The sequence below is a fragment of the Rhea americana genome, unplaced genomic scaffold (assembly GCF_003343005.1).
Source record: "Rhea americana isolate MKP2758 unplaced genomic scaffold, rheAme1 scaffold_66, whole genome shotgun sequence".
NCBI classification, from domain to species: Eukaryota; Metazoa; Chordata; class Aves; order Rheiformes; family Rheidae; genus Rhea; species Rhea americana.
The window spans coordinates 1,789,681-1,815,173 of record NW_028186823.1 but is presented as its reverse complement, the minus strand read 5'-3'; the positions used below and the strand labels follow the sequence as shown (position 1 = coordinate 1,815,173).

At 34.8% G+C, this 25,493-nt stretch overlaps 1 protein-coding gene across 1 annotated transcript in view; it reads left to right on the top strand.

The window, feature by feature from the left end:
* Position 1: 1 nt before the first annotated feature.
* Positions 2-25,493, top strand: part of CCDC138 (coiled-coil domain containing 138) — a gene marked incomplete at its 5' end in the record, with an annotated part of 36,067 nt that continues 10,575 nt past the window's right edge. Inside the window, 14 exons of the mRNA XM_085320839.1 lie at positions 2-46; positions 833-893; positions 1,849-1,987; positions 2,725-2,837; positions 4,622-4,755; positions 6,123-6,281; positions 10,764-10,883; positions 12,162-12,239; positions 12,318-12,428; positions 13,782-13,946; positions 14,870-14,986; positions 15,994-16,186; positions 19,995-20,018; positions 20,544-20,720. Coding sequence (XP_085176965.1) covers positions 2-46; positions 833-893; positions 1,849-1,987; positions 2,725-2,837; positions 4,622-4,755; positions 6,123-6,281; positions 10,764-10,883; positions 12,162-12,239; positions 12,318-12,428; positions 13,782-13,946; positions 14,870-14,986; positions 15,994-16,186; positions 19,995-20,018; positions 20,544-20,720 — 1,636 coding nt within the window. The remainder of the gene's footprint in view (positions 47-832; positions 894-1,848; positions 1,988-2,724; positions 2,838-4,621; positions 4,756-6,122; positions 6,282-10,763; positions 10,884-12,161; positions 12,240-12,317; positions 12,429-13,781; positions 13,947-14,869; positions 14,987-15,993; positions 16,187-19,994; positions 20,019-20,543; positions 20,721-25,493) is intronic.

Below are 25,493 nucleotides of genomic sequence, written 5' to 3'. Positions count from 1 at the left end.
CTCGGTGGAGCGTCTGCGGCGGCGCTACCTGCGGGCGCCGGCAGCGGTGAGGCGGCGGCGAGGGGCGCGCGGAGGCGGCGTGCTCGGTGGAGACGGAGTGTTRAGGCTTTAGAGCCCGTGCGGGTGGCGCTAGGCGCGGACGCTGGGCTGAGGCAGGCGCGATCGCGCAGCGCTGCAGTTTTCCTGCGGAGCGTTACGTGCCTTGCGGTCCTGCTCGGGGCTCTTGAGTGCTGGCGTTGCGCCTGCGGCTCTGCGTGTGGAAGTCGCAGCCTTAGGGTTGYGTGCGAGCACCGCGCTGTTGCACGCACGTTGAGGGTGAGGGCCGAATTGGAATTTAAACAGACTTTGGGTGCTTAGGTCTGTGTTCRTTCTTCTTCCACCCTAAGCCTTCTGCTTGCTGACTCTGTTAATAGTGGAAGTGAAAATTGTCTGAAAGTTTGCAGTTCGTAGGCGTGTAGCAAAAAAAACATAATACAAAAAAAAAATGACATAAAAAGCTGGGACGTAAGGGTAGATGCCGCTGTTTTGTGACTAGTTATGCTCTTTCATTGGGTGACCTGGTTCATMATAATTTCTTACGGTCTTTCAAATATTTTAACATGTAAATAACACTAGCAGTAGACTTTGGGAAYATAGTTTGATTAGCTTACTGAGATTGTTTTTATTTGCTTGCTTTTTATGAGGGCTGTTTACTTATATTAAAAAATACTTCTCTTTTTCAAAATAAATAGTTTGTGATAAGAGTTCTGTAACAAAGCAAGCAAGTTGTAATGTACATCGTAGTATAGACAGTTAGGAACTTAAGGGACAATGTTTTTGTGCTTTCTTGTAGGATTGTCTTTCGGATGTATTGCATACCAAATGTAAAAGTGGAAGCTCCAAAACATACAAAGGTAATGTGAAAAAAGGAGTGTTTGGGTGTCTCTTTCAGGGAAAATCTTTAGTTAAGCTTTCATTTCTRAATTCATTTTAAGTAGTTTTGTGTTTTCTCCTGGCATACTTTAAATAGGTAGAAATTCTTGAAATTCTGAAGTTCATAAAATCTGGGAACTGGCCTGGGAAAGTTAACGTTGATTCACGAACTGTTTGTATTTAAGCCTTGTTTGAAATAACTGGTAGCTGTCCGCATCATTGCACTGTATCTATTTGCCTTTAATGTAAAGATGCGTATTTGATATCTAGAATGTCTTTGGGCTTCTTGAGAAATGCATCTTGCTAGTCCACAAGGATARCAGAGTAAAACAATGTGTTATCAGACTTTACTTACAAGTAAAATAGCATATGAATGCAGGCTTTAAAACTTCAGGAAGACAAATCTGATCTGAAAACTAACATGTCTCTAGCTGTGTTTGTTTTGATTTTCTGAAGAAATCAGGCTTATGCAAATAATCCTGGTGGTCTATCTGACCAGCTTTCCCTCCTCATTTCCCTGGGAAACGYTTTAACAACATTTCAGTCAAATATAAAAGGAATAAAGAATCAGAATTAATGTGGTCCCAAGAAGTTGTGTGAAAACTGACAGTTGGATTGATATATAGAAAATCAAGTATTGTTATTTCTGTTGTTAACAATAAGTTTTTGGTAATAGGATTAAATTTACAAGAAGAACTAGGTGATGCACAATGTGAATATAAAGTCAGCATTAAAAAAAAACCTGTCAGAACAGTTTTCAGCTATAAATAATTCTTCTTAAACAAGCAACTCATTTGTTAACTTCCTAAGTACTTTTTTTGTGTTGTTAAACCTACACGTTTACATACCCTACATTTCTAATAAGTCATTGTAAAATTTTCAAAGTCAGCTTCTCAAGTGCAAAATAAAATTATTCCTGTTTTACGTATTTCATAGGTAACATGGACAGCTCACTGGAAGATACAGCTATTTCATTATCSAGTAGTTCTTCACAGTCAGAATTTACCCAATGTGGAAGAAAGAACAGCACCAGATCTTTTAATGATTTTCTACAAGATTTTAAAAACTTGGATTGGTAAGAGCTGTTTCCTCTTCACCACTCCCGTGTTATTTATTGTCTTTCTAAAATCCAAGTAAACTGTGGGTAAACTCTTAATACACTAGGATTTTAAGGCTGATCCCCATGAAAACCATACATTCAGAAGTTGTTATAAGATTTCTGCTTTCTTGTTAAGTAAAAAGCTGTTTGTGAGCTGTGTATGAAGTATAAAAGCTGATTGTGGTGAGAAATATTTTCACACACTTTTCAGTGCAGGATTATAATAAACTGATATAAACTAATCTAGGAGGAAAGCGAGCAACTTAGGCTGATGAGTGGCTTTAAGTGTATTTTTAGAGAGAATTTAATTCCAAAAGCCAAAAAATCCCTCTCTAAGGCTACTTTACAGCAAATAATAAAAAAATGAAAAARAGGTTTTTGTGGTTTTTATCTATCTCAGGTTTTGGTAGGTGGTGATGAGAGAAGAGTATTAATTTTAACTGCATATATGTGCATTTACAGCATGAAAATTCTGTTTGTTGTTATTACTATCAAGTTGCCAACATCACTAWTTATTAGGTTAAAATCTTGAGAATAATAATGCCTTTCATCCAAATTATTTAACTCTGTTGTTTTCAGTCAGATATTAAAATCTTAGATTGAGCTGTGCTTAAATTTTTATCTAAATCTTTTCTCAGTGTGTATATGCACCATGTTAGAAAGGGTCTTAGTAATTTCAAATTTCCATTCTTTTTATCTTTTTTTCTCTTTAGCTTTGATGAGCAAGATTCTTTTCATGATTTAAGTGAGCCAGAAGGAGAGGAAAAGACCATTAACAGCTCTGTAACTGATGCAGTTCAAAATACAGCTATGTATATGGAAGCAGGTAATAAATATTAATTATCAGTTATAAAAGAAAATTTAAAACTGCAATGTATAGCATTTGATTTAAAGTTTTAGTAAATGTATTTCTATTCAGTTAATAAGTGTAGTAATYGGCTAAAATATGTTTTAATTTGGAGATTTAATTTTTCTTGTGAGCCTGAGTCACTCCTCTGGAATTAGTTTAGGAGGTCCAGACATTTTGTGCAATACTGAGACACTTTTTAATCAGAAAAATCAGCTGTTAAAGTCACATGACCATCAGTTCTGTATAATGTGAATTAAGAAGTAAATTYCTTTAAAAAGTAGCTAGCTGCATTTACAAATATTACAGCTCAATAAAATTGGCATTTTAAGAATCATAAGCTGTTACTGGGTGGTGAGAGAAGGTTATCTGTTATCATAGAGTTAGCTCAGGGAATTCTATCTGGAAGGCTTTAGTGGAGACAAGCAGGAATTAATTCACTGCAAACATTTGAAATTTTTGCTGCAATTGGAGGAGTTTATGACTTTGTGAATCAGTGCAGATCTCTCTCAAGTTGAGAGTTTTAGGTTCAGAAAAACATTGCAGAATTATTTTGAAAGAAGATCTGGAAATGTATAAAGCAAACAAACTGCTAAGAGGCTAAAAAGAAGCTCAAAAGTTCTTGAACTCAGTAGGAACTAAAATGGACTCTTACCAAGAGATGTCTTGAGTGGATGGAGAGAGTTTAAGCACCACTTTTTATAAAAAAATTAGAACTTTGAGGTTAAAAAAAAAAATTGAGTTGCACTAGTATTTGGGATCGAAGGTAAAGTAGATACAGAATTCTGATAAATACTGAACACATTTGTTTCAGATATGACTATTCTGATTTCTTTTTCCTTTTTTGTGTTTTGTGTTGTCATTTATATGGCATGATATTAGTTAAACTCATCAGGCCTCATATTTGGATTAGTTACTGATTGCTCTTCGTATCAGCATCTTTCAAAAATGCCCTTCTTGCATTTCTTCACTTTTCCCCCCCATTGTTGTCGTCTTCAAGAATTAGTTAAAATACTGAAAAAAATAAYGTCAGTATGTTAGGAAGATACCAGTGCCACCAGGCTTGGAGGGGGCACAGATAGGATGCCAGAATGCTCCATCCCAGACGTTCTCTTGCTAGCGGGTTCTCTTCAACCTGCTCCTTCTCTGGGTCCTCCTGCCTGCATAGCAGATTCAGCATGCGGCAGAACATGTTCAGTTCATTGTCCTGCTCCAGTGCATACCATCACTACTGGCATACCTACTACCAGTCAGCCCTGATTATATCACTTGCTTATCTTATTTGTCTTCTCTTTCCCTGTTTCTTGATGTTCCTTCTCRCTGCCCTTTTCCCTCCTCCTTTCTTCTCCAATCACCTGCCAAATAAACAACTCATCTCTAATTACTTCTTCCCCATTGGTCTGAGTTTTGCTACATTCCAACCCAAATTTGTATTTCTGATGTTGTTACCTTGGCCTTAGATGGCATTATCGGTAAGGTTACCTAGGTACTGTTGACTTTTCAAGATTTCACTCCCCAAAGGGTCCAAATACCTTCTTTCAGTTATCTGTGAATTGATTGATTTGAACAAGTCATAGAAAGTGGCTTTGAGCAATTGTCTATAACTCCTCAGGAGATACTTAGATTAATTCTTTATTTTGATATCTCTCAGTGTATACTGGTCACTCTAAATGATTGTTTTTCCAAAACAGTGAAAACATTTTTATCTTTAACTATTTATCTACGATTTTTTTTTAACTGTAAAATGTGTTTTCCTTCCATAGATGACACCTTACTGTCCCATTTGGCTGCAAATACACAAACATGTAGTGAACAGAATACTACCAATGGTTTGATAATACCACCTCACATCTGTAAGATATATGATGAATTATTTGTCATACATCAGAAGCTCCAGGTGCGAAGTAGAACAGCCTAATTTTTTTTTTTTGAGTAATGTTATAGAGCTTCTAATTTTTGGCAGAGAATTCAGAAATTATTAATATGCTAAGTCACTGTCATCATTTGCCTCTTTCCTTAATTTTTCTCCGTTTTTACTATTCATRTTGTTGAATACGTTGGGGTTTCCATAAACAATGGAGTTATTACTGAGGCTCAGAAATAGTGTAATGCTGTAATGACATGTTTAATGATACGCTCTATGGTTAGAGAAGAGCTATGGGATTTGGGGACCAAATCTACTCAAGGACTTCGGACTTTTAAGTGGCAAGTCTGAAAATGTTTCAGACTTCCCGCAGTAAGCATTACTTGAGTCCTGAAAGCATCTGCTGATCTGAAGTGCTGTGTTTTGAATCACAGCAATCTTTGCATCTCTACGATCAGGGTTCTGTATGTTGTGTACATGCTCCATGGCCTGGAGGACATGGGAACAGGCCCCGGCAGTTCTTGTGTAATACAGGGTTGGTGAGGAGTCATGAACTCTACCAAAACCTTTAGAGCAGACTAGTTTAAGTTCTTACCCATATCACTTGGAGAGTATGTGTTTGCTGGTTTGGCAGTAGTGCTTTGACTTGCATAGTGGTTAGATYAGGAGCTAAGATACTTTCTCAGCTTGAGGGAATTTGAACACAGCGCTGTTGCTTCCAAGAGGAGTGTCTTGTGACAGAGTCGGGGCATGCAGTGGGTCACCTGCAACTGATGCTTCTCCAGAGAGTGTCTGAAACTATTCTCCTGATTCTGGGAGTTTAAGAGTGCTTGCCTTGCTGGCCTCCTGCAAAGCTCCTGTTCTGCCTTATCTTTCCCTTTCTACTACTAAAATTAACTCTGTGTCCGTCTCTTCCCCAGCACTTTTCCAGAGGTGCTTCCCCTGAATTGAAGAATCAGTACTGTAATCTAGTATTCAGGTCAGACAGCCACTTCAGACTCTGATCTGTCTTACAGTTAGTAGCATTATCCAAAACTTTCAGAAGCAAGAGTCTAAGTTTAGTTATCTAGATTGATATCTGAATAACCACATAGTGTATTTTGGGAAGTCAGACAACTCTACCGCCTATCAAAGTTGTTTGGGTTAATGTGTGGGGAAACTGGAGGTAGACGGCCCTTAGGATACTTTTAGTTAGTGAAYCATTTTGCAACCTTCTGTATAGTTTTACCAAAAACTAAAGGCATCTGCGGGAATCATTCAAATTCAGTTTAAATTGTGATAATTTCATGTTTTTTAAAGCCTTTTCAATATTATTGAAATTTATTATTATAATTATATATTAAATAATTATAATTTATTATTATAATTATTATTATTTCMATATTATCCTGTTGATACAGCAAGAAAATTCCACACAGCAGGAATATGCTCTGCAACTCCAGAAGAGAGAACGTTTTCTAACTGAGCGAGAAGCACTGCTTTTTAGACATGAAGCAGCTTTGGCTAAGATAAGAGGCGTTGAAGAAGAAGTTCACACAAAATTTCGAATAATAAAAGAGGTGCAGCAATRTATTTTATAGTGTTTATTGTTATACTTGCTTTTTAACTTGTTTATATTCATCTTAAGTCATGTATTGAATGGATATAATGCTCATTTTTTTCAAGTCAGAGATCTTCAAATGAAAGATAGATATAAAAGTACAAAATATTATTACTATGGTTTTGGTWCAATTTGTTTCAGAAAGGTGCATTGAAGTATGATATATAGGTGTATTTTAATATAATTTTGAAAATATGACAACCCATCTTTTTTTTAAAAAAAATACAGGTTATGGTGAATCTAACTGTGCAGCTTACATGAATGTCTTTGCATCAGCTGTATTGAAGTAGATTGTCTTGGGAATGATTCAAGACAGAGATTCTAGGACATAATAGCTATCGTAAAGAGTGTTTGCAAAAAACTATCAAATATTTTAAAGAAAGAAAAGATCAACCTAACTTTAGAGGTATGGGAAGAAATGAAACGATATGATATTCCCATGAGATGAGATAGTATTTAAAAACACTGTTATTACAGAGGTTTGCTACTGAAATGAAGTCTTGTGAAAAGCTTTGGTTGTTAYCCAGATCACAAAGAGATGTCTATGTGTGCATGTGCTTTGTGACCAAACCACAAGCTGTAAATTTGTATTTCTTTGAAGTGTGCAGGTAAACCTTTCCCGTAAGCTGTTGAGGGAGGATGGAATGTATTTTAAAAAAGGCAAAAAGTGTACTGGTGTTAGAGGARTGAGTAGGACCTCAGTTTTGCATAAGAAAGGGATAGGTAAAACAGTTTGAAATTTCAGATCTTCTGGGCTTTAAGAATGTCATACTAGTTAAATGCCATGTCTGTCAGTCATAGCTACTAACCGCTTCATCAGCCATCTGTGAAAATTTTTAGAAGTTGAGAGACATTCTAAGAGACTGGAAAATGTAGTGCCTTTCATTTCAGAAGGGAGAATTGTAGACCCATCAACTTAATGTCAGTTCTCAGAGAAAGAAAAATCCAGGAACAAATTAACAAGCAAACTATGGGAAGCAGAGAGAAGAAAACAATGTGGTAAATAACTAGCATGTATTAATCATAAACAAATTGTTAATTTGGTCTAATTTCAAGTATAGCAAGGTAACAGGCATTGTTGATAGAGGTCTAGTAGTTATGCATATGTTCTGAATTCATTAAAGTTTTTTTAAACAGTTTCACTTGACATTTTCATAAGCATATTAGGAAAATATAATGTAGATAAAAATATTACAGTTCAAGACTGGTAGGAGACCATTTGTGGGATAGTAATTGCCAATACTTCACAGTAAAGCTGGAAGAATGTTTTTGGGGTCCAGTACCATTCAGTATTTACAGTAATACATGATGAAAAAGGACACACCGAATCTGTACAAAATAGCAAGTCACAGGAATACCGAGTATGCTGGAAGAAATGGTTAGGATTAAAATTGATCCTGACAAATCAAAGATATGTTATGAAAACAGATAACCTGCTGTTCCAAAGGCATGAGTGTAATATAGAACACTTGAATAGAAATACCGTGTGCACGAATACAGGATGATGAACAGATGCACAGATATTAACATACAGGATGAATCAAGGGGGAAGATACCAATCTTCAGTTATGTAAAAGCTACCACAAAGAGGAAGAAACTAAACTTTTTTTTTCATGTCTGTGATAGACAGCAGAAGTACTAAGTGGTTTAAGTTGCAAGTGGGGGAAATTCAGTTTAAATATTAGGAAAAACTTGATCAAAATCAAGTTAAGCATTGGAAAAGGTAGTTTGGTAGAACTGTGGTGTTTCCAGTGTYGGAGGATTTTAAGAACAGATTAGACAAACATCTAATGGGATGAAATGGCATGGTTGATTATGATACAAGTAGGATGACCTGATTTTATTATGGCAGTGGATGGCTTAGATCACCTGACATCACCTACATTCTATGATTTAATGACTAAATTAGTTCTGCTTAACTTCAAGACTAGTCACTGTGTTCCAGTTCTTCCTTAGGTAGCTATTGAACCTCAAAAAAAGGTCTTAGGTATGTAGAAAACAGAAATGAATATTYCACTGGATGTAGGTAAACACTGAATTATATGTTAATATAGGCTGCATGTGTATTGGTAGGGAAAGGAGATCTGTCATTTCATGCAGTCTGAGGCAAAGATGGATTGGTGCTTTAGACAGGACTTCCCACAGCCATTCTGATCCTGTTAGCTACACAGGGGAGGAGGCACTTAACAAAGGGAATGTAATTGGTTTTCTTCTATGATTGGGATAGAAGTTACAGTACTTCCAAGCAGAAATGCAGAAAAGTATCTTCAAGGCTTCCTTCCTTTCACCTTTTACTGTGCTTTATTTTTGTTTGTCATTTGCATATGTCAGAAGAGATGCTATGATTGAAGATGGAAAAGTAGAAAATTGAGCAGGTGAATGAATGAGGAATAGTGAATTCATGGCAGGGAAAAATTAAAGATGAATATGCATAGCTGGAATATTTTCAGTAAAATGTTGTTTTATCAGATCTGAGATACTTTATCATATCTGAGTGAGGTGATGCACTGATATTTATTAAATCTAAAATCAGATTTGGGAGAGTGAGGAGAATGGCAGTGGATATGCAGGTTGTAGTTAGCAATTCATACGCTTTTGTAAACCAGAGCATTAGTCATAGGATTAGTTCTTGYTCTGCATGGTTCAGAGTGGCAAAACAGAAAATTACCATTTTCTGTAATTATGTGAAAAACTAAGAGTTTGATCCAAAGCCCTTTGAAGTTAATGTCATTTTTGTTTTAGAGTAATTTTTTTTTCTAGTGGACTTAGGTCATGCTTTTCAGGGAGAAAAGGATTGAATTAATGAAAACACTGAATGCTGTTAGGAAAACTGTGTGAGTAGCATGTGTCGTGCACTGAAATGAGGGAGCCAAAGCTTCCGAAAGCATAGTTCAGGCATTTGGAACAGATATTAATAGATTATGAAATACCATCCTAGATTATTTTTCTTTTTCTAGTAAGAGCTTTGAAACAAAAACGTATTTTAATTTATTATATAGTGTCTCGTTTTTCTTACACCTATATTGCATATACTGTATAATATATATACACACACATATTACTGTATAATATTTGATGTAGATAGTATAAAAATGATGTATGGCAGAGGAATGAGAGAAAGTAGTAAGGTACATATGTATTACTTGGTTTTAAAAAGATGTACTTTTTCTTTAAATTTCTTAGAATCCTAGAATCCTTGAATTATTTTTCACTGGTAATTCTGGACCTTTTTTTTTTTTTTTTTTTTTTTGGAAGTAACTTTAAGAAACTGTAAAATTTAGGTTTTTACAGTCATTTTGACAACTTCTTTTGAAGAACTATGGACTCAAATAGGAAATATTTTCATCTATGTGATAATTGCTTTCTGAATTTTGATCTCCTGAGATGCTCCGCAGGCTTGCTATTAAGCTATTAAAAGCTCTTAAGTAATCTTGGTCTAATTTCTGTGGCTTAGCTGCTATGAAGCACTGTGTAATTATTATCAAAGCCCTGAATACTTAACCCTTATAAAGCAGTATGTAATGTAATTTGGAAAAATTGAATGTTTTAATTCACATTTTTTTCCCCAGAACCTTTAATTTTTATAATTGTGCCATTTTTGAGTGCTTTGAATGTTTTTGGTCAGCTTAACCCTCCTACGAGCCCCTTGAGACTAAGCAAACTTTATCTGCAGTTGTGATCAAATGTAATTATTTTGACTGTCCTTAAGTTTGACCTTTGCGAGGGAAGTATTTGAGCATTCATTTGAATGAAGACTGCCTGCAGCATTTGTTTTTTTTAAGATCAATCCCTATTTTAGTKTTAAAATGTGTTCAAAGCTAGATTTTTTTCAACGTAATTTTATAACAATTTGAAAGGAAGGCTAAAGAAAGAGTAACGGGCAGTTGAATTTTATGGTACAAAAGAATTCTGAAGAAAGATGTTCTCTTCCAATTGAAAATTTTCACAGTTACTAAGAAAAGGAATGAAGTTTTCCAAAAGATTTGTCTTATTACTCAGCTTGGCCTCAATATTTTTTAGATTTAGCTAGAGGCGTTTGATCAAATTAAAACTTTTCCGTTGGCCAGACTGCTTGTGGGAAGAAGAGAGAAAAAATTTCTGGTTATTATGGATACAGAAAACTATAAACAAAAGCTTTGTCATTATTTTTCTTTCATAAACCTTTTCCACATCTGACTTATTTAAGGAATGTGGATGTTCAGATGATCTGTGTTAGGTGGAACCTAGGAAGTATAACACTAGTAGGCCAAGCACTGTGGGGGGTGTGTGTGTGTGTGTTTTTTGTTTTCTTTCTTCCAGCTGATCATGTGCAGACTTGACCATGCAGAATTACAAAYTTGGTCTTAGGAAGTTAGTCCTATTAGTTTAACACTAAAATGGTACTTATTTTAGAATTGTTTGTGAAATATTGTATTGTTCATAAAATCTCTTATTTCTACAGCAACATGAGGCAGAAGTTAAACAGTTGACAGAAGCCTTGAGAGAAATAACTAAAGAAAACAGGAGACTCAAATCATCATTTGAYACCTTGAAGGAAATGAATGACTCCTTAAGAAAACAGGCAAGACTAGTTATTTCCTGTAATGAATATTTTAAATGTTACAGTCAACAATCTTAAATGTTTGAAAYCGTTTAAATTTGCAAAATTGATTATTATGTTTCTGTAAGACAAGAATCGTGTGATTGATTGAAAGTAGTTTCTGCTGCTTTTTGTAGTGCTTAAAATTTAGCCTATCTGATTTTTCACAATATTTAAAAAGCTGGACTTGTTCTTCTGACCAACCAGTAACAACTGACTTTTAGGATGGACAAATCTACTTACTCTAAACAAATTGAGATTGGATGGAGAGAAAGTGTTCTAGAATGTGATAGAACCTACTCTGTGCTGAATTGTTCTGCTGACTCCACTGATTCAAAAATACAATGCATATTTCAAACGTTCATGATTGCTCAGTATTTTCAGTTACTTTTACAAGTGTTAACTGATGCAATATTTTCTTGATTCTTGGAGACAAGCTGAGACAGTAATTTGCAGTAATACAGAGTTAGATTTTTTTGTCTCACTTGAATATTAAATCTGATCTAAAATGCTGGTGCAGCAAGTGCTGTCTAAACTATTTGACTGCTGCTCTTTCAGTGAATGAATTACAGCTGTGATACTCTGAGTGCCATAAAAATCTGTACTGCTTCCTAATCTTTGTAAGAGCTGTGGGCTTCTCTCCTGGCAGTTTGTGTAGTGGTGGTATGTTCTTCATGTTACAAAGACCTGTAACACAGTAAATGTACTGACAACATAAATGAAATAATCAGTTCCCTTGATAATCATACTGTTTGTTTTTGTATATTTAAATCATGTTTCTTACATTTAAATGAAGGTAATAGGTTTTCACATTTTCTTTTCTCACAGAGCAAGCAGTTTTTGTGCTGTGGTCAGTTCAATTGTTTTATTCGGCAGAGAAGGAAAGTTTCAACCTTCCTATTTCCAAGGCTGATTACGGACCATTCTTGACATTTTTRTGTCCATCTTTAAGTCACTTCTTCATGAAAAAGTAATTTTATGTCAATAAATGTGTAGTGCCTGTATATTTAAATAGGCATTTRTAGTGCTTATTCTTCCCATAAAAGCTGGAAGGGTAGGCTGCAGGTCAACAAAGAGCTTATTTTTTGAGGAAACAGATAATGATTTGTTTTCTGGTAGCTGCCCATACTCAGAAGAAACGTGAACTTTAAATTACTCAACTTCTCAGCAGCAGTGTTAAATGATTTTAGAGCGATGATTAATTAAAGAAATGAGTTTTGAATCTGCAGATACTTGACGTTATTTTTCTGATTCTTTCAGTTAAGTGATGTGAGCGAGTTGAACAAGAAATTGGAAAGTCAAGCAAGAAAAGTGCAAGCTCGTTTAGAGAATCTACAAGTAAGGTCTATTCTTACAAGTACCTGCTTCCTTTATAGGAACAAGTGAAGTATAATTCATTGTTATGTTTTGTTGTAGAGGAAGCATGAATTTTTAGTGGTACAGAAGTCTAAGGATAYATGTCAAGTGGTGCAACAAAGTAAACCTGTCAAGAAGGAAAAAGGGAMTGTAGCATTAAAAATTGCTAAGGTAAGAATTGGGCAAGGTGGGAAATCCATTCTAAAGACATCATGCCATGTAATGTTCTTTAAACCTGTTTATACCTTTATACTCAATTAGAAAATGTAACTTCTACATTTATTCTATGAGTGGATTAGTTACAGTAATGAAAGATACAGATTATACTGGGAGAAAGCACAGTTAACTGGAAGAGTTAAGTTTACTCAATTAATAACATCTGTTGGATTTTGTTATATGTTTGTGCATTGTTTATTTTATTGTATATTTCCCTCCTATTCTCACCTTATCTTTCATTATCTGTCTCTTAAAATTATGTCCTGCTTATGCTGAAACTGGTTTATTTTGCTGTCAGAGCAAATCTTAATGCATTCTGCTTACTACTGCAATGTGAGCGCTACTCTTATGAATAACTCAACTGAAAAATTGGCAGAGACGTCAAGTAAAGAATTTCAATTTTGTAAGCCAAAATTTGTTATACTGCCATTATTTTTTTTGAGAAATAGTCTTTAATGAGGGAAAGAAAATAAAAACAGTGCTCGTACATAATTGCTAAATGATTACCTTTTCTTTGAAACATCGTTATATCACTTAACGRAATACTTTATCTCTGTGTTGTTCCATTTAGTAGCAAGTCCCCTGGTAGTACTCTGCCGGTGCTTCCATAGTGGTAATGATTTTTTTTTTTTACCAGCCAGAGGCTAAACAGTGAAATGAGAAAGAGGTATTTACCCCATCCTACTTAATTAATCTACATCAGATGCATTTACCCCATCCTACTTAATTAATCTACATCAGATGCCTTAAGAGGGTGGTGTCTTTACTTAGCTGTTAATGCAAATATCATGTAAACAGCATATTTACATACATTTTAATGTACTTCGGTTAGAAGCAAAACAAAAATAGTATCATGAGGTATAATTCTGAGTAAAAAAGGATGAAGCTAGGTACAAGAAAACTTTAAGTGTCTTCAGAGACCTGTTCATGCAGCCTATCTTTAGCCTATGTTTGGTTATCTTTCGTAGTATATTTCAGTGCAGTCACATTAAAGGAACAGAATGACAATTTCATGAAGTCTTACTTATTTTTTTAAATGTTAGTTACCCAGTTAAATTGTAATAGCGATAGGTTGTATGAAATTAAGCAATGGAGCTGGTGCCTCTGGAAATAAAAATAAGTGTGCATGCATTTTGCTTTTTTTTTTAATATGGAGAAACTCGTCCTCCTTCAAATTGTGCATAATGTTTCAGAACTAGTGTATATATTCACTGTGATATATTTCAGCCTGTTACCATGGAAAATAGTTGGGTTTAGAAAATCAAAAACTTGGAAGCTGAAATATCTGATGTTGTTCATTTATTACAGGTACCATTGAATTTTCAAGTTTATGAGCTTTTGACTGTTCTTATGGATTGGATCTCAGACCAGCATCTTAGCAAAATAAAAATAGAAGAAGGAGGAGAGGACAGTCATAAACTTCTGCTTACCCAGAACTCTAAAAAAACTTACACCCAGGAAAAGTGTATGAAGGTAAAGGGATTTGGATTGCTTAATTGGATTTCTGTATTGTTTTGTTTTTTAAGAAACCTTGAGTGTAATGTGTCTGCCTCTTCTATAAATGCTTTGGATAATATAGTTAAAAAAAATCGCTAATAAATCAGAGTTAATTCCAGCAATGAAATATAACAGATCATTTCTCATTAATGTTAAAAATATTTTATATATATATATATATATATATATATATATTTTTATTTATATATATTCTACATATGTGTGTGTGTGTGCGTGTATGTGTCTATATATTATGTATTTGTATCTGTGTGTGTGTGTGTATATATATAAATATGCATGGATCATTTTTAGGAAAAGTAGTGTTCAGTCTCAAGTTGAAAGTTTCAACCTGTCTTTTACTTCAGGTTACTTTTGTCAGCTGATAATGTCTTGTATTTTATCTGTAATTTTAATATTATTCTTTTTTTCCTGAGGAAGTGTGCATGTCTGTTTTAAAATACTTTAATACCTATGTTGAAAGATTCAGTATGTGACTTATGAAAAGTAATATCACTGCTGTACTTAACCTTTATTATTTTCTTTCTGGAGATACCAACATTTGAAAATCAATGAGATGTTCAGAAAACCTGTTTCTACAGTTACTTTTTTCATTAGATAAAAGACATCTATTTGGATTGCAAATAGAGTCTGCGCTTGTAGAAAATATCTCCACTTTTGCATGTARACCTCTATATAATTTAAAATCTGTTTGCGTATAATTCTGTTACTTGGATGAGTTCTGCCCAATGAGTGTTTACATTTGCAATATATTATCCTCTTAAGAAAAACAGTGGATTTTTTTTTATTTTTAGTTTTTTTTATTAACTCATAGTTAATTTAGTTAGTTTGCATAGTAATTTTATACACTGCATGTAATTTTACCTGTATATGTTTTTCAGCTTTTGCCTGTAGTTGCTGAGCAACTCCAGTGGATGCCATTTGTGAATCCTACACTACACATGCCTGTGATTAAATTTATTTACTGGTCTGTAAGACAGCTAGACRCTGGTATGCAGGTAAAACAAGTAGTCCTCTTAAAATACTTTATTTTAATACTAACTTCTCAGAAGTTTGTGTTCTATATTTTAAAAATATTTGAAAATTTGATGTTTTTAAATGGTACCTAGCTTTCTATCTTTGCAAGGTATAAATTCATATTCTTTACCGGAGATACGTGGCTGATTTTTTACATAAGTGTTCTCTGTTGTATCTTAGCATCTTGGAAATGGTATCTTTACGTATGTCTACAAAACTTACGAACTAGTATTTTTATGTCCATTTTATGAATGAGACATTCAAATTGATGGAGTACATGGCAGAAAAGAAATGGAATTCTGACTTCGTTGTTCTGTGCTTAGTGGCTTAATCACAAGACATTCCTTTTTTTTTCTTTGACTAGACTGCCACATTATAAGGAAACATTYAGTAGTATAATAAAAGAGTAGCACAGTATAAGGACACAGTATTGCGTAGCACTGTCAATAGTTCTGCAAAAGTTGAGAAAACTTGTGTGTTGAGTAAAAATGCAGTAGAATAGTAAGTTGTTTCAGCGCTGAGAAGAAAGTATATTTTAAATACGTATATTGATAAGTTTTGTTCTGAAACAGTTTTTCTGTATAGTTTATAATGAAAGATCTAATAGGCTTTTCTTGCCTGTGCAGTATTTTTGGGGTTCATATTTAGACCTTGATTCTGTAAATGCTTTTAYAGTGCTTAACTTTCAGCATCCTCACAAATTGGAGTATAATGTAATAGATAGGTTGACTGAAACTCAGCTTGTTATAGAATCAGAGGAAACTTAGGTAATGTTAACATTTTGCTGTGCAAGGTATGTTGATAAAGCCCAGAGCTAATGCTGTGGGACTGCTTTTGGAATACAAAGTAGTATCTCTTGCGTGGAATTGTATTTGTRATATAGGGTCAATGCATTTAATTTAATCCCTAGCAGAACATACTCTGTACATAGTAGACAGTTTTCATGTGTTTAAATATTTACACTAAATGAATTCATTATTTGTAACAGTATGCAGCAATGACATCAACAATGAGGAGACTTGGTGAAGAAGTTTTCAAAGGYGTAACAAGTAAGGGAAACCTGCATAGTTCTTCTGAACAGTCTAATGAGAGTAAATCAAAATCAGCAGCTTTCTTTAAGAGTTCCTTTATGCCTCTGAGGTTTCTGTCAACTTTAGTTGTACTCAAGACGGTGACACAAGGTAAGTTCTTATTTCYCTGCCCTTCGCTCTCCCTCAACTTTCAATCCTGTGCCTGGACAAAACCCAAATACCCAGAGTTCATCAGTTCAGTTGTACTGTAGTGTCCCATGCGCCTTATTTGTAAAGGGTGTTTTATTCAAGTTTTACTACCTTGTGAAGCAAAATATGCTGCTAACAATTAATCGCTCTTACTAATTTCATGTTGCAGTATGTATGATCACTTTGTTGTCAGAGGGATCAATGTTTCTGAAGAAAGGGAAAAGATACATTGGTAATCCTGTCAAATTATCACTGTAGGATCAATTGGATCTCCAAGATCTTTACTGCATAGAGTTGTGCAGCTAGTTACAACTTTATAAGTTGAAATAAGTAGCAAATTTCACTCAGTTGTAGGACTCCTCTGTCTTTTTTAAGCTAGTAGGTTRTTTACCTATCCCCTGAAAATTTGATCAGCTGCAGAGTCTTCAATAGTGCTTTTCTGATACAGCTAGGTATAAACAATACACCTATCTTTATAGATAAATCTGATGTGCTTCTTTTTAGGTAGAGAGATAGAAAGCAGCTTCTGTAACGGATTACAATTGTTAATTGGATTGAATTGTGATAATGTGTCCTGAAATTGTTTAGAACCTGGGTGTAAGTTTAGCATGCAGCTCATACTCCAGCGCTTACCTTTTTGCTGTCTCCCCTATTCTCCTATCTAGTCCATCACTGTGAATGGTTCCCCATCCAACATTTACCAACACTGAACAATGCTGCTTTATGAAATTGCCATTTCTTGAAGTGATTGTTTGTTAGATTTTCACTTTGTTAAATAGACTTGGTAGCAAAGGTACTAATGTTCTTGTTTACATCAAAATGCTTTAGCACATGTCTAGCAAGAAAAGTGTCTTTTCTTCCAGAATCTTTTAAAATTCACATGCTGAGGTAGTACAGCAATATATGATATTAACAGGCAAAGGCAAATAAGGTGATGCGTACTCTTGTCAAGAGATAATACAACTCTGAAAATAGTGACTTCTACCTAAGGTCATGACAGTTGTTCCACTGTGCAGAGTTTCCAGGATGCTGTGGCAGATCATCTCAATAGGGCCTTCTCTGAAAACAGAAGTGGTCTGGAAAGACTAAAAGCACTTTCTTAAAAGGCATGAGAAAAGTAGGCTATTTCTAGTGAACTGTGAGTATTAACTACTCTGATAAGACACATGAACTCAGATGCTTTTCTGTCAGATCCCAGTTTATAGTGATGTTTTTAAAATTAATTTACAGATTAGCTCTGGTCGTTTAAACAGGTTCTTATCTATTTCTGATTTAAATATGATTTGATTGAATACTACAGCAGTAATACTTGTTCCAAATTGTGCTTAAAGAGTCTTGAATCAGAAATCTGCAGATTTGATGGGTGTCCAAAAGAATGTCTTATTTGGACTTCTACCGTTAGCTTTCTTGTTTGACAGTACGGCTTTAATTCAATAATGGACTGATTTGATTGCTATAAAGCAATGTTGCTTGCCAATTCAGTAAAAATCTATCAGCATAAAAGCAGCAGAGTTGATGGGTCAGCTCTGAACCCTAAATACTTTGCTCCATTATCTGTATGTTAGTTAGGAAGTAGAGATTCCAGTACAGTTTTCACAATGACAGGAAAGTCTGAAAGCATTGCTGTAAGTTTCTGTCCTAGATGATCTTCAAATCATTGTATTCATCTGTAAGTTTTGTATCTAAACTTCATACCACCCCAGCTGAGCTGGAGTGCACATGTAACAAGCTTATGTAAGTTTATTATCGTTTAGGAACGTGCATTATTTAATTGGTTTGTCTTTGGGAGATGGAATGCTCTGTAAGACTCTCTGATTATCTAGTTGAGCTTCTGATTTTATGAAGAMTTGATTTTTCTGTGTATTTTTTGTTTTGTTTTTTAAGAAATAAAGTCACAAAAGCTTTTTAAACAGTATAGACAGCCTCCACTGTCTGCTAGGGGATTATTGTATCTGGAACAGGTACATCATTTTCAGTTCTCACTCCTGCCATTTATTAGCCAAACAGAATGTTTGTGTTTCGGGGGTAAAACAAATTGCAGGATGAATGACTTTTTGATGTACTTTTTTTTTTTCTTTTCCTTTTTCTCCCTCCATGTTGTTCCCAGGATCCTCCCATCTTCCTCACTAGAAGAGATGTACAATAGTMATGTAAAATAGAATTCTATACTTTCAGGGGGAAATTGGGTCTTTCCTGCCACTTGGCTTTGAGAGAGAAGGCAAAAGTTTCAAAATAAACACTACAAATTAACAAGAATCAGATTGTGTCTGGATGTAGTGAGAGAAAACTGTGGAAAACACATATCAAATTCTTTCAGCTAATTTGTTAGCTGCTGCCTTCAGGGAGRGCCTTTTCTCCCTTGAGGGAAAAGAGGGAACAAGAGGTGTTTATATCCTGCCATGGAAGGCAGGAGGAAAACACTAATTRCATGCTGTTCAGAGCAGGTTTAAGAGGTCACTGTAGCCTACCTGCAGCCACTTACAGTACCGTGGCATGTGTAGCAGGGATTTTGTGTAAGAATGAGATCCACAAGGCTAGTTTAAAATTGAACGTCTCTATAACCCATTTCCAGYTCTGTGTTACAAACCCCTTATTTTTCTTTTTTTGAAGACATTTTTAAACTAAAAATCATTTTGATAATGTCAAAACACARTCATTTTCGCCTGTGAAGTGCAATTATGACTATGAGCAAGCTGATAAAGGTGGCCCTTTATTGGGCAGGGTTGGACCAAATGATCTCCAGCTCGAGTTACTTGGTGATTCTATTTTTGTTCTCTCAATAGTTAAAAATGTCTTTGAAAATGTGAGAGTCAGCATCTTCTTGGCAGGTAACATGAAGAGATGGAGAGAGGTTACAGAGGTGTCTGGATATAACCTATTTGTAGGTTAACTTTAGAAAACCATGGCAGAATGTCAGTTTCCAGTTTGGCATCTGATTTTTTTTTTTAATCAGTCTTCTACGTGATTTTTTTTTTTCATTCTTTTTACATGTTTTGAGACAGTTCTTAGGAAGCAGAGATTCATATAGCAAAGCTGCTGTCATTTTTGGCAGCCTAATTGACATTAACCAGGGATGCCAAAGAATTAAATTCCCTTGATATTTCTTGATATGGAATGAACAACATTCCCATTCCTGGAAGTAATCCCTCTAGGTTAAGTGGATAAGAACATTAATGTGTCTTTATGCTTAATTGATCTGTGCTATATTTACATTGTGAATACTTAGGGTAAATAGACTATTTAAACATTCTTAAAGACCACTCTGACACCATTAACGAGCAAATACAGCATTTGAGCTACTGGAGGGAACAATTTCACTCAGTGTATTTTGTTGAAGCATGATAATTACTTTTAAATTGAGATTCACGTTTCTAGAAGTACTTGCTAAAATTGGTGCAAAAACAATTGCAATACGAAAGATAGTTACTGCAGAGGCCTACCCTAAGCAGATGAGAGCTGATGATTAGAATGAATCAGTTTAGCTTCTTATGATTACTTTTTACTACTGGCTTATATAAAAGGGAAAAGATGATCTGATGTTACACATACTTAAATTACTAYGTATGAATTTTGATCATTCTGACAAGATGGCACTAATGACCTATGTTATTATGCCAAAGTAGCACATTTGGCTTAAACATGCGTCTCCTGTTTTCTTTCAACATTTTGGGTATCCAGCAGATGGCACTGTAGTTAAATATAAGGAAACAATTTATCCAATAGCAAAAGTTTAACTTCTTGCACTTCAACTAATCAGTGTTATTCACAGGTGCTGAGAAAGATCTGAAATCAGGTAATTATGAAAATTAGATAAGTTCATTTAATCYGAGTTATTTGTATAATTTATTTCACTTTAAAATGGATGAGTTTATAAAACGTATGCACTGGAACTTAAATTTCTACAGATTTTTATGAGAAGGAATGTAATTCCTCTCATTCAGATGATCCAGACCTTTACTCCTTTGTTAGAGGTTTTCCAGATGGCAAAACCAACAGTCTCAAATTACATCAATTTGTCTTTTCTCTCATGTAAAACACTAGATATGCTGTGTTTTTTTTGTAAGTTTTTCTTTGACATATGAGTTATCTTTTTTTTTGTCCACTCTTTTGAGTTAAAACACAGTGAATTTGTTAAGGAGCAAATACAGGCGGAGGATGTTTTTAAATAAAAAAACAAATTAGCATCTTCAGCCATTTAGCTTTTTGTTGTTTTTCTAATATATATCTGCAGCACTAACTCTCAGAATAGCTGTTTGTGTACTGTTTAGTAGAACTGTAGTTATAAAAATTTTTTTGTCTCCCTTCTGATACCTTTCAGCGGATTACCTGGCTCAGGCATTTGATTCCCTTTGCATAGACTTGAAGACAGATGAAGGAAAGTCTTTATTTTTGGAGTACCAATGTGTGCCTGTTATATTAAGTCACTTAAAAATAYCCAGTAGAGGTCTGCTTTCCAGTGCTCTTGATGGATTACTTCAGATGACCATGGAATCTGGTAAATTTGGGTAATTTTAAAAAATAAAGTTATAATATTATGATGAAAGCAGATGAGGTAAGCATAATACGGGATGGACAATAACATGATTCCTCTGCACAGATAATCAAGTCTAATATTAGCATCCCTTTCTGTCATGCAAATGTGCTAGAAATGTAAAATGCATTTCTGAATTGTCTGTCAGTTATTTCTCTTTTCTTTTTCCTCTCAGCATCTATGTTTTATATTTTGTCCTGCTTGCTTTCTTTCTGATTTACTAGTGTGATTGTTGTTGTTGTTCTTGTTGTTTGTTTTGACTATAATTTATTTTCCTGTTGTACCTTGCTGGTTTTTGCCAGTGAATAATTTTCTTTGAAGTCAGGCTTTGCTAGAGCAGTCATTTCATTTAAAACCTGCCAGCAGATGGAGATGATAAAAAAAAAAAAAAAAAAAATCCTTACTGAAATTCTGTTTCTAATTTGAGTGAGCAGCTCATCTCTAGTCATTTTTCATATTCTAATATGGGAAACAGCTTTTCTACAGGAGATGGTTATGTTTCACTGGATTCTGCTCTACTCTGACCTTTTAAAAGGCCAGGATGCTTTTTCAAGTGATTAAAGGCTAAGAATTAGATGATAACCTAATAGTAGATAAATTCCAGTGCCATGTTGAATAAACTTTGATGTTTTTGAATAAAAATCACTCACTGTCTCAGATCAGAGAAGAGGAGGGGATACTTTCCTGTTACCATGTATTGTAGTGGCAAAAATAGAAGTATATTTGTGCTAGGATGGAAAAACATTGAGTTACAAGCCATTTTGTAGTGAGATAAGTGGCAGAAAAAATTAACAAAAGTTCTATTCTACCTTCTAGCCTCTGACCATGCAGTTAGTGTATTGTTCTACTAAATTATTTATATTCATAGGGCTGTATCTGTTAGCTTAAAGCAAAAATTTATGCTCTCTTTTAAGCCTATATTAGTATGCAGTCTTAAACATGAAGGAGCAAGCTATAYATTAGAATATAGAATTTGCCAAAAAAGTCAACTTCTGATCAATAGGAATCTATAGTTCTGGTTTTCCGCTCTACGATAAGTAATCTCAGGCATTCTTTCACCTTGCTAGAATACTTTTTTCTGATTCTGTATTTGACTATTCTAGCATTTTTGTTCAGAGGTGAAGTGATTAGAAAGTTGGAAAAAAGTTTTTTTTTCCCCCGGATAATCTTTTTTCATATCTTATTTTTAATTCATTTTTGTGAAGTATTTTTACAGATGCAAATTCTGATCATCCAAACTAAAATAYGTGAATCAGATGTGAATGAAGCATGCAAAATTTTGCACTATCCCTCCTTATAGCTGTACATATCTTCTGTTATACCAAGCAGTGAATGCTAATGGTTTTCCGTAGTTCAGGACTAAGTCTTTCTTGTAGATTCTCTTCTGTGTAAGAAATTTTCTTCCTCATCTTCCAGTGAGATGTAGATATCCCTCATTTATCAAGGAATATTACTTAAACTGCATAACAAGAAAGAATCTACTGATCTATGATGGGTATTTCTGTAATATGAAGAATTTATAACAAGCATGTTAGCAGTACTGCTTAAAGCCCGTTGATGGACATTTTTTGATATGTTTTCAGCTTTGTAAGAATGRTAAAAAAAATTCTATTTGTCATCCAYAGTATATCTTGTACAGAGGGTCCAATATCTAATTTTCCTTGCTAAGACATACAACATCAACAGTGGTAAGAAGGCAGTCAGTTACTGAAAATGATATAAAATGCAAAAGTTGAGACATTAATATCATGTTTTTTATCTGAGTGTCTGTGCTGTCTTTGCTGGGATACAGACTTGTCATACACTCTGTCTCCATTTTTGTTCAGCAGTTTCAAATAAAAAAATATGAGAAGGAGTCCTGACAGCAGTGTTTCAACAGGTAATGGTAGAGGTCTGACATCCCACAATAATATTTTTATTTATTTTCCTCTTTCTGCCAATTTATTTTTGTGTTCATCAGCCCTGAACAGCTAAGGATATGCATTCATACGCCACATCTACTGTCCTCATAGCTGTCTTTTTCTGTTAGATCCCCCCCCCCTTTTTTTTTCCAGAATGAGAAGAATCAAGAAGCAGAGGTGGAAGAATAATTAGTTCTGCAGTAATTTAATTGTCCTTCCCTGAGAGAGCAGCTGATATTGCTAGATCAGAAGATGGTCCAGAATATGGCTTTAGGGCACTTCAGAATCTGAAAAAAAAATGTATAAAGCTGAGATTCCTCAATTCTTCCTGGAAATTGTGGCCAAAAAAACAAATAGTGTGTTAAATGTTCTGCACTATTCTGTGCGTAGTAGGCTTGGCATAACATTTAACAAGAAATTATGTGGTAATAGRGCTGTAGCATCGTTTTTTGGCACATTAGAGATGCCATATATCTTTCTAGGGTTTTCTTTGCACCCAAAACTAGGTTGGCGTCTCATGGCTAGTATTTAAAAAAATAAAACAAAAAGGATCGCTTAAAGTAAGCCTAATAAAGACAATAAAWTAAGATTTGTTTGTCAGAGATGTTGTCTGTCATTAGCTAAATGTTTGCTGACATTTATCATGCACTTCTTTCAAGGTGAGGCTAACTTTAATAAGTCGTCCATTTATGAAAAGACTCCCACAGARTGGTAGGAAGAAGTAATGATGTATGATGAGATTGCAGGAATATCTGTGTATCATGCCTCCTTGTGTGCAGTGTGCCAATACATGCTCTAAAGACTGTTGCTGATGAAAATAACTATCGGAGTTAGAGTTAAAACTGTGAAAGATTACTACCATTAAAAGATTGCTACTCCTTCAGGTCAAAGACTGATGGAACTCTCTGCTTATTAAGAATTTGTAGCTCCTCTTTGTTTTCAGTGAACTTAGCATTCTAGTGTGAAGGAAGAAGCAGGAGACACTTTTTTGYACTGCTTAACTCTGCTGTGTGAGCTACAAAGCAGGAAGCATAGGTTGCCACACAAATGACCCTCCCCAGTAACAAACTTTCAGGAAACCTGACTTAGAAATACCAGGTCTAGTGATTGCAAACAGTAAGAGCATTACAGGTAGTTTCAGTGAATTTCTACTCCTGGTTTACCTTTCCTATCCGTACCTTTRTGACAACATACTGTTGAAGCAGCATGTCAATGTCTGTTTATATGACTGAAAGAGCAGAAAATGTATTCTCAGTATTCAGGGAATAGACATTTTTCTATGTTTCTATGAGTTAGCTTATATTCAGTACARGAGTGGATAAAATGAGTGTATTGATCCAGCCAGGCCATAGAAACACAGTGATCTTAATACCACAGGAATTCTGTGAAGAAACAAGGAAAGATTCTCTTTAAGACCTGCAGTATCTTAGGGAAGCTTACTTGTGTGTTTCCTGAAGCTTAGATCCATTGTCATAGCATACAAAGCACTAGGCTCYGCATTCTGGCATAGAGTGCAGTCAAAATCACATGTTATTTCTTTAAAAGTTTGAGGTTGTGCATATTCCAGTTATTAGTTTGAAATCTCAAATTTGTATGCCTGTCCACAGAGTATATTACGTTATATTTTAGACATTCAGAACTTGCTAGTGATCCACCTGCACGGATAGTTCCAAGTGAGTTTTCATGTCGTCGTGTAATTCTGAAGTGTTCTGCCAACGAAAAATAATATCACTATTTTGTTCCAGTCATTAACATCCTTAGAATGTAATACTGTCAGGCATACAGAATATATATTTGACAGTCTTGTTTGTCTAACTTCTGCCAAAATTGCTAGCGCTTAAGGAGGYGGCTTAAATGTTACACTGATTACCATTCCTGTAATATACGAAAACATTCATAGTAGGGACAAAGCCTGACTTTTGAGGTGTCTGGTAACATGGCTAAAAAAAACATTTAAGGTTAGTTACTCAGGAGGTAAAAGGAGTTGCTAGATATCAGTTGCTTAGAAATTTCAGAGACTTTGCTTTGTATGAAGAGAACTTCTGATTTAGCTTACTTTTGTCCTGTTAAGGTATGATTTTGCTTTGCTTTCCTCCAGTAATGTTGTGGATTCTGTTCACTTTATTATTACTAAATTTGAGGAAAGAAACTGAGCAGCTGAGTGAGATCTTACCTAATCATTTGCTTTCTGTTAGCAAATACCTTCTTCATTTAGCCTATACTAGAAACTTGATAGGTAGATGAAATTCAGCTGTAAGAAATTGTTAGGGTAAATAATACAATTTCAAGTTACTTTTTTAACTTCAACTTAATGTTTTCATCTCATGTTGTTTGTATGGTGGAGTGATTGTCAACCTTTGGATGAGCTTTCTCAGTRGCTTAAGTGGAAAGATGAATGTAGCCTTCTATCTTCAGTGGAAGCAGTAGGTTGCTTCTAAATGTCATATTTGGGAGAATTAACAGCTTGTTATGAACCTGTCAGTAGAAAGTCAACTCAATCAAAATATTTTAYCCTTTTTCTCTCGAAACATTCTGCTCATATTTTTGTCTAAAAATGTCATTAACAGTGAAGAGATGGGTGTGCGTTTCCAGTAGCTGGTGTATATGAACATAACTACTAAGTGGCTTTTTTAGCTATATTTTTACTATAGCTTTCTTATCAGTGCTATCTTTGTTTCATGGTCAAATGGGATGAGTGCTAGTTCAGGTTTRTCCTTTTCAGTCTGTTGTTTGACTGTCTGTCCCTCACCACCAAGATTTCAGACCATCTTCATTTTCTGAAGGGTGCCTATCTTTCCTTGCTGCAGTGATGGCCTGATAAAAGCAGAATTGAGGG